General features: G+C 35.4%; 3 protein-coding genes across 4 annotated transcripts; 1 reads left to right on the top strand and 2 right to left on the bottom strand.

The window, feature by feature from the left end:
- Nucleotides 1–3,968: 3,968 nt before the first annotated feature.
- On the bottom strand, nt 3,969–5,550 carry LOC124436971. The gene is made up of 4 exons (XM_046986963.1): nt 5,316–5,550; nt 4,943–5,080; nt 4,297–4,453; nt 3,969–4,143 (listed from the first exon to the last, which is right to left on the bottom strand). Exons 1-4 carry the CDS (start codon nt 5,404–5,406, stop codon nt 4,047–4,049), a joined length of 483 nt encoding a protein of 160 aa, XP_046842919.1. The 5' UTR covers nt 5,407–5,550; the 3' UTR covers nt 3,969–4,046.
- A 4,531-nt stretch (nt 5,551–10,081) lies between these two features.
- On the bottom strand, nt 10,082–11,674 carry LOC124437199. The gene is made up of 4 exons (XM_046987208.1): nt 11,443–11,674; nt 11,088–11,225; nt 10,407–10,563; nt 10,082–10,253 (listed from the first exon to the last, which is right to left on the bottom strand). Exons 1-4 carry the CDS (start codon nt 11,531–11,533, stop codon nt 10,160–10,162), a joined length of 480 nt encoding a protein of 159 aa, XP_046843164.1. The 5' UTR covers nt 11,534–11,674; the 3' UTR covers nt 10,082–10,159.
- Nucleotides 11,675–14,378: 2,704 nt separating this feature from the next.
- Nucleotides 14,379–18,966, top strand: LOC124437189. Of its 2 annotated transcripts, XM_046987198.1 has the most exons (12): nt 14,379–14,564; nt 14,690–14,827; nt 14,919–15,069; nt 15,339–16,078; nt 16,313–16,625; nt 16,734–16,814; nt 16,935–17,039; nt 17,105–17,300; nt 17,408–17,509; nt 17,814–18,052; nt 18,362–18,540; nt 18,746–18,966. In XM_046987198.1, the coding sequence occupies exons 5-12, from the start codon at nt 16,563–16,565 to the stop codon at nt 18,765–18,767; spliced, it is 987 nt and encodes a 328-aa protein (XP_046843154.1). In that variant the 5' UTR covers nt 14,379–14,564; nt 14,690–14,827; nt 14,919–15,069; nt 15,339–16,078; nt 16,313–16,562; the 3' UTR covers nt 18,768–18,966. The 2 variants fall into 2 exon arrangements, 1 of the variants encoding a protein (XP_046843154.1); XR_006945597.1 differs by lacking the exons at nt 14,379–14,564; nt 14,690–14,827; nt 14,919–15,069; ... (1 more) ...; nt 16,313–16,625; nt 16,734–16,814 and having other exon boundaries at nt 16,960–17,300; nt 18,746–18,839; nt 18,905–18,966.
- The last annotated feature ends 177 nt before the right edge of the window (nt 18,967–19,143 follow it).

Raw genomic sequence — 19,143 nt, 5'->3', positions numbered from 1 at the left:
TTTGAAGTTTATGGTCTCGCCGACAATTACTTGAAGTCAGTGTCGCCATGTTCTTAGGTAGTAAAGGAGAATTTTACTATAAACCATACGGCGAAAATTGGACTCTCGAGTTCAAAAATGCTTTTTTTCGAGTTTGACTGGACTATCTTAGCTATTTTATGTGCGATATTTTGGGAGTATACTCGGCTACTTGTAGTAGGTTTCAATAGTAAGTTCTTTTAGCAATTCGTCTAAACTGTTTCCTGGGCATATTATGTACTGTTTGTACATAACCGTATAGAATCAATAATGCTAAATACTTTATGAATGACGCGTGATTTAAAACACGTGTATTGTACAAATAACCAGTGTTTAAATCAAAGTGCTATGTTATTGAACGATACAAGCAATATTTCTTTGTCTTAAATAATGGAATGGGATGATAATAAACATAAGCAGTTTCAAGAGTGAAAACCTACACCAATTTGGTTTGTTCACTTCTTTGTACACTCGAACACCCTCAGGGCACGATATGGTGTACAGAAAAAAATACAATGTACTTGTCTGTGCTAAACTATCTAGCTATAGCACAAAAGAGATATCGTAAAAGTTATCTGCTCTGTGGGTAGTTTATAGTTTCGTGGTCAAGCTATATTGCCTTCAAGACAAGTAGACAAAGACTTTTTATACTTTTGAGATAACACGTTGGCAAGGTTTACTTCAATGTATGTCGATCATGTCGATCAATACTTATCCATATTTCACCATAAATCGAAAGCATAGCCAAATGGTTCGGCGATTTGCTATGTGTGAGGCTTTCTTTCCATTCAAAACCGTGCCACATGCGCTGTTGTGTGGGTTAGTTCGGGGAAACTAAGTCACGCGCTCAGAAAGCCGACGACCAAATATAATATATCCGGTGCTTAAGATCCCACGATTCTTGCCTCCTAACTGCATGAACTTCGCAAATTTCAACATTAAATCACCATTTTGAATCAAATCCATGCGTTTTAGATCAATGCTGTATCTTCATTTCTCACTCTCGGGCGCTTTGTGAAGAATAGCATTTTTCACTCAACCAATAAATCGAACAAATGTTTACTTCAGTCGAGTCGACAGACAATGTTCACATACACAGGATAGTATAGAACTATATCACATATTTTGGGCCGACAACAGACCGTGTAGTTTTGGTGTTAGAATATTTTTTGCTACGACTATAAAGGGTGGCCCAAAAAAACAGAACCCGCAAAAATTAGTTATGTATTTGATAAAATTATTTCGCACAGTAATGTAATTAGCATTCACACACATGTGGTTTGTACTGTTTTAATAAGAGCAAAACAAGTTAAAACTACTTGCATACACTGATTTTCATTTTAAATCTATAACGCAAAAGCCTTGTTAAGTCAACGCGACATTAACTGACTAATGACAACAATAAAAATGTAAACATCGTATAATTTCTATTATTTACAAACGTCGCTGTTGGCGTAATGGCGTACTCTGAATTCTTTGCTTGTGGCGCAAAGCAGCGCATGACAAACTAGCAATGCATCGTGGTATTATAAATACCGATTTCAGACCTGCCAATTCTCCCGGTTTCGCAGGGAGACTCCCGCTTTTGCTGCATTTTTCCCGACCTCCCGACAAAGATACTAAATCTCCCGGTTTTTTTAAAGCTTAGGCTTTTAGAAGTTTGTTGGCATTTTTATTCATCGCATGGAAAGAAATACTCGATGAATAGCATTTAAAACACAACGTATTGTAGCCGCGGTGCGCCGGGAACTGGGCATGACATTGATTCTCGTTTTTTCGTATAATTATGTAACACAAAATGGCTGCCAGTTAAAATTTTGTGCATAACACTTGAGGTAATCATTGCCATTTGCCTAATAAATCAATCTAAATATATGCCGTATACAAGAATAGAAATCTCCAGTATTTTTGCCAGATCTCCCGGTTTTCTGCATTAATCCCAAGGTTTTGTATTCCTTGGGGTTGGCAGGTCTGCGATTTTCTGTTCAATTTTTTAAACATCGTTTATATCAGGGACGAAATTTTCAAAATTGCTTACATGGATACTGTCCCAGCACCGCTGTATAGTGTACACGGCGACCGACATGGGCAAGTCAGCCCCAAATAAAATGGGCAATATTGATGTTGGCGTAATCAAGTAATTTCCTCGGCGCACATTCGGCGCAGCGTTGACATGGAATGCACCCTGGTATTTTCACTATTATTTGAACTTATTTTCAACATTAAACGAGACGAACTTGTATAAACAGTCTGAGGAAAACAAATTAGCGAAGCTTTGAAAAATGTTTTACATTGAAGTCTACATTCCATTAGTTCAAGTGATAATAAAAGAATTGTTGAAATCGGCTTTCGCATGATATCAAGAATTATTTAGACCTCGGTCAATGTTACCTCCACAGCGTAGCTTCGGCAGATAACGTTGACCTCGGTCTAAATAATTCTTGATAACCTGCTCAACCTCATCCAATAATTGTTTATTAGTTGCAAAAAATGGATGCAAGCGTCTAATTAAATTAACCAGGTGAAACAAATAAGCTGTATTTCAGACTCAATTATTCCAAGGTGACATCATATAAATGCATACATAATTAATTTTGTGGGTTTTGTGTAACCTATACTAAATTCGTGAACGGAAAGGCTTCGTAGGGTGCAAGTATTTCAAGGCTTTACCCGTGCTTGTCATTCATATGTTCAAATTCGTTGTCTTTTAATATTCTGTTAAATCCACACTTACATTATTCGTAATTGTATTAACTCGAAAGAAAAATACGTTTATTTTGTTTGCACTGTTGTACAGAGCGAGAGATAAACGTTTATTTTGTTTGCACTGTTGTACAGAGTAAACGTTTATTTTGTTTGCACTGTTGTACAGAGTAAACGTTTATTTTGTTTGCACTGTTGTACAGAGTAAACGTTTATTTTGTTTGCACTGTTGTACAGAGTAAACGTTTATTTTGTTTGCACTGTTGTACAGAGTAAACGTTTATTTTGTTTGCACTGTTGTACAGAGCGAGAGATAAACGTTTATTTCGTTTGCACTGTTGTACAGAGTAAACGTTTATTTTGTTTGCACTGTTGTACAGAGCGGGAGATAAACGTTTATTCGGTGTTTGCATCGGATACAGTGCTGGTGGGTGGCATGAGTTGTGAAAAGAATTCATGTTAATTACCTTGCCCTGTTGAGCATAGGCACTTTAATGTAACTTTCGCTTCAACGTGGCCTTTTGACGTCACATTAAAATTATTCATTCACCATTCACATAAGCCATAAAGTGCACGAAATACAATCGCAATGCATCAAGTTTCTTATATTATACGCACAAACGAGATGTAGGTAATTTTAGTGATAACCTGCGTAGTGTACACCTGACCTATATAATATCTGAGCTGTTTAGTTTTAACTTCTAAGGAATATTTATACTTTTATAAAATCAAATTCATTGAATCATGGTACACCCAGTCAAAAAACAGAGATCAGTTTTGCTCGACGTCTCTCTCTCTCTCAATGTGTAAAAATCTCCACCGAAATTTGACTATGTTAATTTTGCCTATTTTTTTGACTTAAACTGATTTCCCCTTCACTCAGCTACAAGACTCTTTGTCTCCCAAATATGTGCCATTAATTTCCGTTAATATTGCTGATGTTGAATACTTTAAAGCCAGATTTAGCATCACGGCGATTAGTATTCAAAATTAATTTTGGCTTTGATGTTGTTTGGAATTTTAGCACATTTCCCCTACGCTCAGCTTTTAGACTCTGTTTTCTAGTCAAGCTTATATTGGACATAAAATTAATAAATACGATCATTCAGCTTATTTCTAAAGGGTAAAGGACGGAGGGAAGGAAGAATCGCTATTTGACTAATGAGAAGCATTTATTCTGAACATTTTGTTAATAAGATATTTAAAAATGGAATTCAAATTGAATGTCAAAAACATTTACGGACACATTTTATTACAATGGCTCATTTTATTTCGACATTCTGGCTACATATTAAGATATACATGTTATATCTTCTCTACTCCAATCATGACGTCGACGGACAGAGGTTCTCTTGCACATTTGAAATAAGATTGTGAATCAAGTATTTGCCACTCTTGGTCTTTTTCCAAACGATGATTACTCTGCAAGAAATTTTATTTATTATAGTTATATTATATCAACACAGTGTTCGAAAGGAAGTGCTTAAATTGGGCTGTCTAAGGTTTGTTTGCTGTTTTAATAGGTGTTCCTTCATCATATTAATAACAGTTTAAGTTTCTTTGAAAGCTACTTACCGAGAATGAAAAAGGACTCTACAATCTTTTGCATGTGGTGTCAGAGTGTATCTAAGAGTCACGATGTTTCCTTTATCAAAAATTTCATCAATGTAAACGCTGTTCCTGCTAACAGTTCGTGGCCCCGATGTTGCGGCTTTGAAATACTTAAATAATGCTGAAATATAACATGAAGACATTAAATTCAGCTGTTACAACTTACATAACGTTTTGGAGTGTGCAGGCAAGTTTTGACTTGGGATTCATTGCTAACAGTCTACAATTAACCAGCCTGCTTTGCGCGCTCGATAAACGCCAAGCAGGGCTCTGTATTAGGAGAGTTGGGTGTACTAAATCTGGTTTTATGTTTTGTCTCATATTCTTTTTCACTATAGAAATCATTCTTAATTCATAACGTAAAAGTTGATCTTCCCGGACTTGCCATGATTACGTTAAACACACGCTGTCCCGTAGGTCGACTGTCAACAAATTTGAATGGCGATATTGTTATGCAAACCGTTCTCTTTGCTTCCATGGTGATCAAGTATAGGGTGGAAATAATCACTCGAAATAACTGAGCAACCCAAGAATTAAAACATTAAAGCCCTTTGTGAGTCCGTTTGTCATCTCATTGAGCCTGATTAGAAATAAAAAATGTCTCATTTACCCGCTTTGCCTACAATTGGCGCTGCACCTTGCCCAATCAATACACAGTCACTAGTATAGAATTTCAACACCTTTTTAGGCTCTCCAGCAAGGAGGTAAGCGTAATTTTGGTCAAGTATGCTTTTGAGTTTGTCCTTCACTATAAAAAAGAAGAGCACGATGAGTATTTTGTCTTTAAAAACACAAACGTTTAATTCCTTCATTATTCCAAAAAATAAGTCGTTGATTTACACCAAACCTAAAGACAACTTATTTAACTAAATTTAATTTCTCCGTATAAAAATCTGTTAAAATTGATCATGCTTCAAGTGAACAAAAATTTTGTACAATTTTATACTTTGTAACTTCTCGGTGGAAATGTTTCAGCACGATACCTGATGAAGATTTATCACTAAACCAAGTTGATGAATCAACAACCAAAGGATAAAATATCAACAAGAACGATGCCAGTAGCGGTGTATTCATCTCAAATTGTTCGTGTTAGTTTTCCCAACGTTTTCCTCACGAACTGATCAGTGCTAGACTTCTTGACGGTGTGTACCTTTTGGTAACATATCACTTCATTTATGTACTCAGACACCCATCAACATCTTCTTTCCTCCCATTGGCTAAACCAAAATGAAATTATGTATTCAATTTCATGTAGTTTGCGTGCAGTGTTTGTGTCGTTCTTTGTTCTCAAAGAGTCTTCTTTACTATACAATGAACAGGCGATTTCTTAAGAGGACTCTTGTAGATAAACTGAGGCTATATAGAAATTTTCACTTATCTTTTATTCTAAAAACATGCATTCAATAGTGTGAACACACATTTGTTAGATCTTTGAATCGTTTATTTAAGTCAATGGAGAATGATTAGAGCCAATTTGTATATATCCATTGTGAAAAACATACTTGTAACTATGCAAATGATTGTTATATTTCCTTTAATGATTCTCGATTGACGTAAGTAACTATTCAGCAGTTTTAACGGTTGTTGTATGTCTATTTTTAGAGCAATTCAATACTTATGTAACGAACGTGCAAAATTTGTAAATGAATGTGTGTTTCGTTTAAATGCGCGTCGCTTTGTGAAATTGAAGATATTTCAGCTCTTTTGATTGCGTCTACACTTAAATGGGGGAACGTTTTGTCTTAATGACCGGGGAAACGCGTAGTTTCCAGGCCTAAGACGGCAACCGGACGTGCGCGTGTAAAAAGTTCAATGTGATTTGTAAACACGATGCATGTAAATTAACTTAAAGGAACATTCCTTTGAAGTTGTTGGTGACGCCGACTTTTGCTGTAAGTGAACGCCCCCAAGTCCCATGTTTTTAGGTCGTAAAGTGAGTAAATGAACATGGTGGCGCTTACTTACGGCAATTGTGGGCGTGACAAAAAACTTCAAAGGAGTATCCCTTGACTAGGAGACAAAGAATCTTATAGCTAAATGTAGAGGAAATGAGTTAAAGCCCAAAAAAACATCAAACACAAAATTAACATCGAATAATAATTATTGTGGTGCTATAAATCTGTCTGCCAAGTTTTCAAGGAGCAGCACCCACAAACGGAATTTTTGTCTACTTGTAATAAATAACACATAATTAAAAGTACTTTTGTCCACAATTCGGTCAATGAAGTATTCGTGCTGTTAAGCGCTGTTTATAATATGGAAGCAAATTGCTTTGTCGCCTAGTTCATCGCCTAGATGCAAATCAGCAATCGTTAATAAAGCCATATTACTGCTACTACTATTAAAATGTACTTTACCATGAGTGATGCGGTCAATGAAATACTCTTGGCGTTAAAAGCGCCGATAATAACATTAAAGCACATTGCTTTTCTGTCCAAGTGGATTGTCTTTATGCAAATCAGCAGCCGTTAATAAAGTTATGCTACTGCTCAGGGGCGTAACTGTTGGGGGGTGTGGGGGGTGTAACACCCCCCCAATTGCTAAAAACAGTGTTTTTGCAGGGCATATTGCCGTCAAGTGGCAAGGCAGTGTTCGGGAAGTAGAAAAATTACCATACCATTGAAAACAACTAAATGATTACTAAGTGGAAATAACATCTCACAGACACAACGCAATGTGTCTGTGAGATGTGTAAGATGAAGTAATTATAAACACAGATACACATTCCGCTGGATACAATGATGAACCATTGCAAAATGGTGATAGCAGGGAGGTTACATTGTATATGCACTTTGTGTATACACACTTGTTTATATATGATTTATAAAAACACGTGGATACAGAAGAAAACAAACAAACTACAATGACAACAACTCATTAACCAGAACCAAAGCAATTTCGCTCCGTAAGAAAATGGTCAAATTTAAGTTTGTTTTTGCAGTTATGTTTACGAGGTTTATCATGAGAAAGACCAAGATCCTGACAGTACAGATGCAGAAGCCAGAGCTCAATATCCTTGATGGTCTTCAACTGATTGATGAAACTGTTAGATCACTGGAAAGAATTGAATCCGAATTGAATGATCAAATAAATGCGAGTGTTGAGTTTGCGAAGACTCTAGGCTCCAATCCCGAGGAAGAGTTTGCTAGAAAGAGTAACAAAAGATCAAGCAGACGTTTGGATGACAACCCTGAGACTTTGGCAATTATGTTACTAAAAAGTAACTATCGAAAATGCATGATTGGGGTCCTCGATTCCCTCATCAGAGAATATAGAGATAACATAAAAAGTTGTTTGCAAAAAATAAAACCCTTAGCTGTTATCCTTCAGCCTCCACTGACTAAACCAAATTTTGAACAAGTTGAAAAGGTCACCGAACTTTTTCTTCCATCAATTAGCGTAGATTGTATGTCACTGTATGCAGAACTTGAGATTTTTGTTAACTTTGTAAATGAGACAGAAGAAGAATGTAAAACAGTCCACGACGCCGGAGACACTGCTTTCAAAAATAAAGAAATTTTCCCTAACGTTTATAAATGCTACAAACTTCTGTTTACTGCTCCAGTAAGTGTGGCTGATATTGAAAGATCATTCAGCAAAATGAAAATTGTCAAGAACTACTTGCGCTCAACAATGAAAGGTGAAAGGCTGGAAGAACTCATTGTCTTCTCAACCGAGAAGGATTTAACAGATACAATTCATCTGGATGTAGTACTAAAATCTTGGGCAGCCAGAAAAAACCGTAAATTCAGAATAAATTTAAGTAAAAAGCAACACCTCAATAGTACGTTGAGATGATTCTCACTTAAGACTCTTGATATGAGAACAAATATACATTGCTTTACTGTTATGTCCGAAACGGTTAAGGTTTATATTTCAAAAACAGGTTTTGTAATAATTTACGTGTTAGAAACCTAGTCTTCAATAAGGTTTACTAATAAACCACACATGCAACAATAGAAATGATTATAATTTGCTAGCCATAATGATTGAAGGGGTTTTTGTGGGCAACGCCCTTTTGCAGGGCAAATTTCTCCACACCCCCATTACTTCAAGTCTAGTTACGCCCCTGCTACTGCTAGTACTAGGTATTCTTCGCAAATTGTCTTTCTGTTCGTCAAATGAAAGCTACAGATTAAGGCCTGTTTCAAACGTCGTATTTTGCATGTGTGGAATAAAATAGTTTGAATTAAGTGCATGCGAAATTTGACATATGAAACAATTAAATTTGACTCCTTTAACTTAGGTCGACCTTAACTTTAAATTCGACCGGACGGACGCCAAATCCAAATGTTGACCAGTACATTGGTCGCGTAAAAAGACTGGGTCTAGTAAAATGGAAGTCAGGAATAGTGTGCTGCCTCGCCGACGCTCGTCAGCATGTAGAACAAAAATATTTTGAAGTTCTTGTTTTATGTATACATTGATTTTCTTTTTAAATCTCTTACGAAAAGGCCTTGTAAAGTCAAAGCGACGCTAACTGATTAATAACAGCCATAAAAATTTAATCATCTTATAATTTCTATTAGTAGCAAAAAAATGATTCTAGAGTCTGACTAAATTATCCTGGCGGAACAAATAGCTGTATTTTAGACTCAATTATTTAAAGCAGTTATCATATAAATGCATACGTAATTATTTGTGAGATTCCGTTAATCTTGGGATACGATTGTGTTACGATAACCCAAGCTTAACCTATATTGAATTCTTGAACGGAAAGGCTTCGTAGGGTGCAAGCATTTCAAGGCTTTACCCGTGCTTGTCATTCATATGTTCAAATTCATTGTCTATTGATGTACTGTTAAATCCACATTAATATGATTAGTTATTGTAATAACTCGAAAGAAAAATACATTTATTCTGCTTCACATTATCTTCACCACAGCGCTGTGAACATTGTGCGAGATAAACGTTTATTGGGTGTTTGCTTCGGTTGCCGTGCTGGTGGGAAATGACATGAGTTGTGAAAAGTATGCATGTTATTTACATGCCCAGTTGAGCATAGGCACTATGATAAAACCCTCCAACATGGCCGTTTTGACGTCACATAAGCTACGAAATGCGCTACGTAATACAATCACAATGCATCAAGTTTCTTATGTTATTCGTACAACATGAGATATATAAGTAATGTTAGTGATCTAACCTGAGTAGTGTACACATGACCTGTATAATATCTTGAGCTGTTTAGTTTTAGATTTTAGTTAAATAAAATCTCATTGTTCATTGAATCATGCTACATCCAGCGAAAAAAAGAGATCGGCAATATGAAAGGTTTAACTCCAATGGGTAAAAATCTCCACCGGTATTTGACTATGTTAATTTAGACTTTGATTTTTTTTTGACTTAAGCTAATTTCCCCTTCGCTCAGCTACAAAACTCTTCCCTAATATGTGTAATTAATCTCCGTTAATGGTACTGATGCTGAATACTTTAAAGCCAGATTTCGCATCACGGCGATTAGTATTTAAAATTAATTTTGGCTTTGATGTTGTTTGGAATTTTAGCATATTTCCCCTACACTCAGCCACTGAATCAGCTATAAAACTCTTTATCTTCTGGTCAAGCTAATATTGGATAATAAAATTAATAAATAGGATCATTAAGCCATTTCTAAACGAGTAAGGATGGAGGGAGGGAACAATTGCTAATGGCTGATGAAAGGCATTTTTCTGAACAGCTTGTAATAATGTATATAAAAATGGAATTCAAATTGAAAGTCAACTGCAGTTACGGCCACACGACAGTCTTGTGGTTTTCATGGCTCATTTTATTTTCGAAATTCTGACATAATAGATATATACATGTAGTATCTTCTCTACTCCAATCATGACGTCGACGGACAGAGGTTCTCTCGCACATTTGAAATAAGATTGTGAATCAAGTATTTACCCTTGATCTTTTTCCAAACGATGATTGCTCTGCAAGAAATTTTATTTATTACGGTTATATTATGCCAACACAATGTTCGAAAGGAAGTGCTTAAATTGGGCTGTCCAAGGTGTGTTTGCCGTTTTAATAGGTGTTCCTTCATCATATCAATAACAGTTTACGTTTCTTTGAAAGCTAACTACCGAGAATGAAGAAGGACTCCACGATCTTTTGCATGTGGTGTCAGAGTGTATCTAAGAGTCACGATGTTTCCTTTATCAAAAATTTCATCAATGTAAACGCTGTTCCTGCTAACAGTTCGTGGCCCTGATGTTGCGGCTTTGAAATACTTTAATAATGCTGAAATATAACATGAAGACATAAAATTCAGCAGTTACAACTTATATAACGTTTTGGAGTGTGCAGGCAAGTTTTTGACTTCGTAGTCATTGCTAACAGTTACAATCAACCAACCTACGCGCTCGATAAATAACAAGCAGTGATGCCAAGCTGTTCATTTTGCTTTTAAAGTGAGTCGAATTAATTTGTGAATTTTAACTTGTTTCACCGCATATAGTATACCGAATCTGGTTTTTAGTTTTGTTTCATATTTTTTCTCAATAGAAATCATTCTTAAAAAGTTGATTTTCCTGAATTTGCAATGATTACAGTAAACGCACGCTGTCCCGTAGGTCGACTGTGAACTAATTTGAATGGTGACATTGTTATTCAAACCGTTCTCTTTGTTTCCATGGTGATCAAGTAAGGGTGGAAATAATCACTCGAAATAACTGAACAATCCAAGCAGTAAAACATCAAAGCCCTTTGTGAGTCCGTTTGTCATCTCATTGAACCTGATTAGAAATAAAAAATGTCTCATTTACTCGCTTTGCCTACAATTGGCGCTGCACCTTGCCCAATCAATACGCAGTCACTAGTGTAGAATTTCAACGCCTTTTGAGGCTCTCCAGCAAGGAGGAAAGCGTAATTTTTGTCAAGTATTCTTTTGAGTTTGCCCTTCACTATGCAAAAGAAGAGCACGATGAGTATTTTGTCTTTAAAAACACAAACGTTTAATTCCTTCATTATTCCAAAAAATAAGTCGTTGATTTACACCAAACCTAAAGACAACTTCTATTACTAAATTTAATTTCTCCATATAAAAATCTGTTTAAATTGATCATGCTTCAAGTGAACAAAAATTTTGTGCAATTTTGTACTTTGTAACTTCAACGATACCTGATGAAGATTTATCACTAAACCAAGTTGATGAATCAACAACTAAAGGATAAAATATCAACAAGAACGATGCCAGTAGCAGTGTATTCATTTCGAATTGTTCGTGTTAGTTTTCCTAACGTTTTTTTCACTTTCTAATCAGTGCTAGACTTCTTGATGGTGTGTACCTTTTGGTAACATATCACTTCATTCATGTACTCTTACAGCCACAACATCTTCTTTCCTCTCATTAGCTAAACCAAAATGAAATTATGTATTCAATTTCATGTAGTTTGCATGCAGTGTTTGTGTCGTTCTTTGTTCTCAAAGAGTCTTCTTTACTATACAATGAACAGGCGATTTCTTAAGAGGACTCTTGTAGATAAATTTTGACTTATCTTTTATTCTAAAAACATGCATTCAATAGTGTGAACACACATTTGTTAGATCTTTGAATCGTTTATTTAAGTCAATGGAGAATGATTAGAGCCATTTGTATTTATCCATTGTAAAAAACATACTTGTAACTATGCAAATGATTGTTATATTTCCTTTAATGATTCTCGATTGACGTAAGTAACTATTCAGCAGTTTTAACGGTTGTTGTATGTTTATTTTTAGAGCAATTCAATACTTATGTAACGAACATGCAAAATTTGTAAATGATTATGTGTTTCGTTTAAATGCGCGTCGCTTAGTCAAATTGAAGATATTTCAGTTCTTTTGATTGCGTCTACACTTAAATGGGAGAAAATTTTGCCTTAATGACCGGGGAAATGGGTAGTTTCCAGACCTAAGACGGGAACCGGACGCGCTCGTGTAATTCGCCTACGTGTAACAGCACTGATTGTTAATTTTGTGTTTGATGTTTTTTGGACAAATTCATTTCCACTATAACTATTTTTTAGCCTCAGTCATTTCTCCTATACTCATCTACAACCTTCTTTGTCTCTCCTTGTCAGTCCTTTGTTTGGATTTTATTTCCGTTTGTGGCTACTGCCACTTATAAACTTGGCAGACAGATTTAAAGTGCCTATATCACCTCTGGTTTTGAAAAAGCATAAAAAGTTACTTAATAAGTTTCAAAAGATTTCTGTCGTGTTAGGGGACTGGGCTCAGGAACGCATCTTGTCATTTACAATGAATTTTAATTCCGGTAACTAATTGGGAAAATTGCATTTTCTTGCAAAATGATCGCTATTTAGAGCTCAAAATCTCTTTCTAGCTTTAACAAGGGCTCGTACGTTTGTCCTGAATGTGAAATAGAAAATGAAACATTTGAAACGACATCAAAATGTTGTCAGGAAAATTAGGTTATTGTTTGCGCATACGCTCGTACGTCACGCACTCAAGTTGCAATTTTAGGACTACTTGTTGAATGCACTTTGGTATCTCATTACAGCAGCGATATTCTCTTGCATCAACCAAGAATTTGTTATTGCAATTCAAACATGTGCACCAGAAACCAGTAGTCTTGATGTTTAGTTATTGTTGTTTAGTTATTGCAGTAATGTTGATGTCGTTTCAAATGTTTAATCTTCCTTTTCATAATCAGGACAACCGCACGAACCCTAAAGCTAGAAACCGATTCTGAACTTGGCATAACGACTGATACGTAAAAAAATGCAATTTTCCCAACTAGTTACCGGGAATTGTAATTCTTTTTGTAGTAAATGACAAAGGACGCGTTCCTGAGTCCCAGTCCCCCCAAAACGATTGAGTTTTTTGAAACTAGCCGAAATTGCAATCTTTAAAGCTTGATTTTTCAAAAACTATTCAAGCAAATAAAATAAAGTTTTGAAACTTATTTACTAACTTTTTATGCTCTATTCATAAAAATTCTAAAGGTGATATAGGCACTTTATAGCACCACAATAATTATTCAATGTTAACTTTGTGTTTGATGTTTTTTAGGCTTGAACTCATTTCCCCTACATTTAGCTAAAAGATTCTTTATCTCCTAGTCAAGGGATACTCGGCGCTTAACGGCACGAATACTTCACTGACCGCATGATGGACAAACGTACTTTTAATTAATGTGTCATTACATGTAGACAAAAATTCCGTTTGTGGGTTCTGCCCCTTGAAAACTTGGCAGACAGATTTATAGCACCATAATAATTATTCGATGTTAATTTTGTGTTTGATGTTTTTTGGGCTTTAACTCATTTCCCCACATTTAGCTATAAGATTCTTTGTCTCCTAGTCAAGGGATACTCCTTTGAAGTTTTTTGTCAGGCACACAATTGCCGTAAGTAAGCGCCACCATGTTCATTTACTCACTTTACTCACAGTGCTGTTACACGTAGGCGAATTACACGAGCGCGTCCGGTTCCCGTCTTAGGTCTGGAAACTACCCATTTCCCCGGTCATTAAGGCAAAATTTTCTCCCATTTAAGTGTAGACGCAATCAAAAGAACTGAAATATCTTCAATTTGACTAAGCGACGCGCATTTAAACGAAACACACATTCATTTACAAATTTTGCACGTTCGTTACATAAGTATTGAATTGCTCTAAAAATAGACATACAACAACCGTTAAAACTGCTGAATAGTTACTTACGTCAATCGAGAATCATTAAAGGAAGTATAACAATCATTTGCATAGTACAAGTATGTTTTTCACAATGGATAAATACAAATGTGGTTTTTAAATTGACTCTAATCATTTTCCATTGACTTAAATAAACGATTCCAAAAGTTCTAAGAAATGTATGTTCACACTGTTGAATGCATGTTTTTAGAATAAAAGATAAGTCAAAATTTCTTCATAACCTCAGGTTATCTACAAGAGTCCTCTTAAGAAATCGCCTGTTCATTGTATAGTAAGGAAGACTCTTTGAAAACAAAGAAGAACGACAGAAACACTGCACGCAAACTACATGAAATTGAATACATAATTTCATTTTGGTTTAGCCAATGGGAGGAAAGAAGATGTTGATGGGTGTGAGAGTACATAAATGAAGTGATATGTTACCAGAAGGTTCACACCATCAAGAAGTCTAGCACTGATCAGTTCGCGAGGAAAACGTTGGGAAAACTAACACCAACAATTTGAGATGAATACACCGCTACTGGCATCGTTCTTGTTGATGTTTTATCCTTTGGTTGTTGATTCAGCAACATCGAAAGAAATTAAATGTAGTTATAGAAGTTGTCATTTGTGTTTCGCGTGTATCGATGACTTATCTTTTAGGAATAGTCATGGAATTAGTCGTTGGTGTTTTGAAAATGAAAATACTTATCGTACTCTTTGTTTTGTCTAGTGGAAAAAACACTCAAAGACATACTTGACAAAATTTACACACTCGCTCTAGAGGGAAAGAGCTATGAAGTGGGGCCATACTATACTGAAAACTGTATAATAATTAATCAAGGTGTACCACCATTAATTGGCAGAAGAGGTAAGCGAGGCATTTTTCATTTTAAAAAACTTGCCTGAACACTCGCAGATTTTGCAAAAGTTTCATTTTGTATTTTCACGAAATCGTTTAGAGGTGGTAGATCACTACCGAAGCGAGAATTCGACAACTGTTAAAAAGATGAACGTTTTTATGGACAAAATTTATGACAAGGGAGACCTTGTGGTTCTTCTATACCACGTGACGGCGCATGCAGCAGATTGCAGTCTCCTTTTCACTACCCGGTGAGAACTTTTAACAGCAAATCTTAATTTTCATTCTTATGATGAATGAACACATTTTAAAGTGAATTTTGACATAACATAAAAAAATTTGGCTGTCATCTATAACCGAGAGCAAAAGCTCACCTTTTGACCTTTTGCGTTCGTGAAATAGATATTTTGGAGATGATTAGATCTTTAAAATGCAAAAACACACAACGGGCAGCCAAATTTAAGCATTTCATTTCCAATTCGATGATGGCAAATAAACTAAATGAATAAATTTCTTGCAGATTAAACATGGTTTGGTTGAAGATCAAGGGCAAATACTTGATTCACAATCTTGTTTCAAATTATCGAGAGAGCCTCTGTCCGTCGACGTCATGATTGTTGAACTAAACATTGGAGGAAACAAGACACTACATTTATTTGTCATATTATGTAGCCTGATTTTCTAGATAAAATGAGCTTTGTAGACCATAACCGTTGTAGACTTTCATTTTAAAACATCTTTATTACAAAATTTTCTTGTCTCCGTTTAAATAAAGTTTTTCGTAGTCATTCAACTGTTATATAACAAACGCAGTTACAGTGATTGCTTATTTTAAGGTGCCTCCCTTTAGTCAAGTAGCAAATGGTGCCCCTCCCCTCTCCCCCTCCTTAACTCCACTAGAACTGGGTTTAATTTATATTTCTGAAAATCACGACTTGTGTTTCATTACATAAAGTATTTTTCAATTTACGTGTTTGGTTATAGAATAATCTATATTAATTTGTTTTACTATTTCGCTATTTCTGTTGTTTTTATCGCCAGAGAACTCCAACTAAATAAAGCCAAAGGCATTCCTACATCTTTGAGTAATGGCAGATCATACTATGGCACGACTATAGAAGTATGCTTAGACTTTCTCCTGGAATCGATCGTTTTATCTTTATGACCGGGGAATGCGTATTTCCAGACCTAAGAAGGGGACTGGAAGCGCGCGAGTAAAAAAATCAGATCGTGGCTAAAACACCACACGAGTACATACAAGTACGTAGGATTGACATACGACAACATACTGATCACAAGTATAAAAAATACAACCCAGTATCTTCCTTAAATTAACTTAATACGCTAATTGTGAAAATACCCTCAAATTGACTGTATAAGTCAATTTGAAACGTCCATTCAAACAATAGGCCTGGTGTCACGAGTGGCTCCTTTGCCAGTTACCGAAATGAAAAAACCAAAAAATTTAGCGCGCGCCATTTTGTTTTGTTATAGGGGCGAAGATATTTTACAGTACCCTGTATCAGTATTTTTATGAAATATTAAACACATCGGGGTTTCACCTCTTATTTATGCAAACACATGTCTCATAAACGCAGTAGGCCGAGTAAACCAACGATTGATGAGCAGCTGCTGTCTGCAATAAGCAATGTTAATGCTATTACAAATCAAGGTGTTCGAAGTAGAAGTAAAACTATTAAGAAGAAAAATGCCAGTAGAGATATAGTTCTTCAGAGAAACGAAGATGGCGAACGGATTATTCATAAGCCGAGGCAAAGCACTTCGAGCAATAGAAATACACAAAGAGGTGTGTGCTGGGGAAATAATACTTTTATCAAAGAAATAGCAGCATTTAAGATTTTTGTGTAACTTGTATGTTACATTTTTATGTTACTTGTTGTTATTACTATCATAGATGAGGAAATGCCTACAACATCGTCAGATTTACATGATGTTCCACAGGAAATGTTATGTGAGGACAGTGTTACTGAAAGAGGTTATTGATAGCACTTCTTACATCTCAACTTTACATAACAGAAGCAAAACTTTTTATAATTGTGTCATATTTTGGAAAAAAAAAAGTAGAAAAGGAAACAGCTTTATGTTTTCATTTTAGATCTTGAAGCTATTCTTGAAAGCTGTCAGTTGGTTATTGGAAAAGTGGATACTGGGCCATCTGCTTGGCAATAAAGAATGGAAAATCGAGAAGAAAATTGGGAAAGTATGAGGGAAAAAATATTCGATGTCACTGTGTCATCATTTGCTCCTCCTTTACCTGCTATGAAGTGTTGTAGATGCAATGAAAATGAAGCTGTACTGAGATGCAGACAATGTGGTGTGTTGAGATATATTTGTCGAGAATGCGATGATGATGTCCATGAGAATAATCCTCTCCATGATCGAGAGGTGTGGTTGGATGGTTATTTTCAATATATCAAGCCAACACAATCCATTTCATCTGATGGAATGATTTGCAGCATTGGTAAGTATAATGTACATACTATTGAATTTTATATAAATATTCATTTTTTTTTGTTGTGCTCGATGTGAGAGAAATGTTTTTCTGTGATGATGCTGTTATCTTTGTAGATCGATCATGCCCCATCCTTTACCCATCATCATGTCAGTTGTGTAATGAACCTATCATCAAAACTACCAACAGCTCTCTTGTGATTATGATCACTTGTGAAGGTGAAAGTGTCCTTATGCAATTTTTTACAGAGTCCAAATAACAATTTTTGTTATATGGATGTACATATAATGCATCTTATTAAAATCAAATTTGTTAGGGGCTCATTATGTTAGTCACATTTAGAAAAGTACATAGGCAGCAGGTTGGATTGTACTCTAATTTATAAACTTTAGATTGAAACTAAAAACTTCAAGTCATTGATGAAGTTGTTGGCTTCTTATGAAACCCCAGGATTTGATTTCTTTGAAGTGCATATTTTCAGCACTGTACTGGTTATTTTTGATTATATTTTGTCTTCAACAGGACGATTCGATCTTAATTGGTTCACTGTACATTTCTCATCTTGTCAATGGAAGTGGTCACCAATTTCTGTTGACAGTATAATTGAGAATGGCTGGTGGCCTGGTAGCCCTGAAAATTTTCATTACATATTTAGTCAAGATGTCTTTAATTTGTGGGATGCATTTAGAAAGAGGATGCCTGGGTCATCACAATCTGCTTTTGTAAGAAGTTTGGAAGATATTTCCAGCTCTAGAGGAAGGGTGATTATTGTTCATGCTATCTACATATCTTTGTGTATATTTTTTGTCTCGCAAACCAAAAGCTACAAGACATAAATCTTGGTTTCAAAATAATCCTTGATGATCATTTCTTTCTGTGAATTTTGGTAAATTCTGGAAAGTCAAGGAAAATTTGTTTAAAATTTGTAACAAGCACATGTCAATTTTTGTAGGCTTCATATAATGTGTATGTTTGAAGTATGAGAACTATATTATAGTACAGTGGGGTTTTGCATAATCAACAAATAGTGTATAATTGTGCTATGTTTTATGTGGAACTGGTTTCACTAGGAAAATGTTATCAATCCAGTCACATTCAGAAAATCGTTTGCTGAATGGAGCTATTGCCAACATGAAATTGACCTTCTTCATGAGCAGACATGGAAAAATTGCCCTCCTTCTAGTATTGATCAACATTCATGTCATGTTGATGGAAATCAAAAAGTGTACAGATTCAGCAAAGTACCAAGGTTTGTGATTTTGGATGGCGAATTCTCAAACTTGCAAAAATAGAATTACCCTTTGTAAACAATTCAGATATTTTTATGTTTTAATAAATTGAACCAATTTTAACAAATCCAAGAACAAGACCTACTGCTCATGTTTGATTCTTTACCTACATTGTTGGGTTTATGAGTGCTTGTGTTCTAAATTGATAACTTACTTTTACCACAGGGGTCCAGTCCAGTGTTATTAACGTGATGTATTGATTGCAAACAATAGTTTTGTGGACTCTCATTTAAAAAGTCTTGGTTCAAAGTCGATTCAGGTAATGTGTTATGAAATAGGATTGAAAGGTAGCAATCTATTATTAGGTTAAAGCATTTTTTATAGAATGAAGACAATTCTTGTGGCGACACCCATTGGAAAGCTGCAAAAATGGTCTCCAAATCAAAGAAAAACCAAAACAAGACTGGACTTGAAGTTGCTGGATGCAGGCACTCGATTGCTCAAGCTACTTTGAACATGTTCAGAGGAGAAATTTATGGCTATGCTCACTACTTGCATATGAATTTTTTACAACACCAATTTTAACAAATCCAAGAACAAGACCTACTGCTCATGTTTGATTC

Source organism: Xenia sp. Carnegie-2017, unplaced genomic scaffold, assembly GCF_021976095.1.
Source record: "Xenia sp. Carnegie-2017 unplaced genomic scaffold, XeniaSp_v1 HiC_scaffold_16, whole genome shotgun sequence".
Taxonomy (NCBI): Eukaryota; Metazoa; Cnidaria; class Anthozoa; order Malacalcyonacea; family Xeniidae; genus Xenia; species Xenia sp. Carnegie-2017.
The sequence above is the reverse complement of the archived record's forward strand: the minus strand, read 5'-3'. Positions and strand labels throughout refer to the sequence as shown.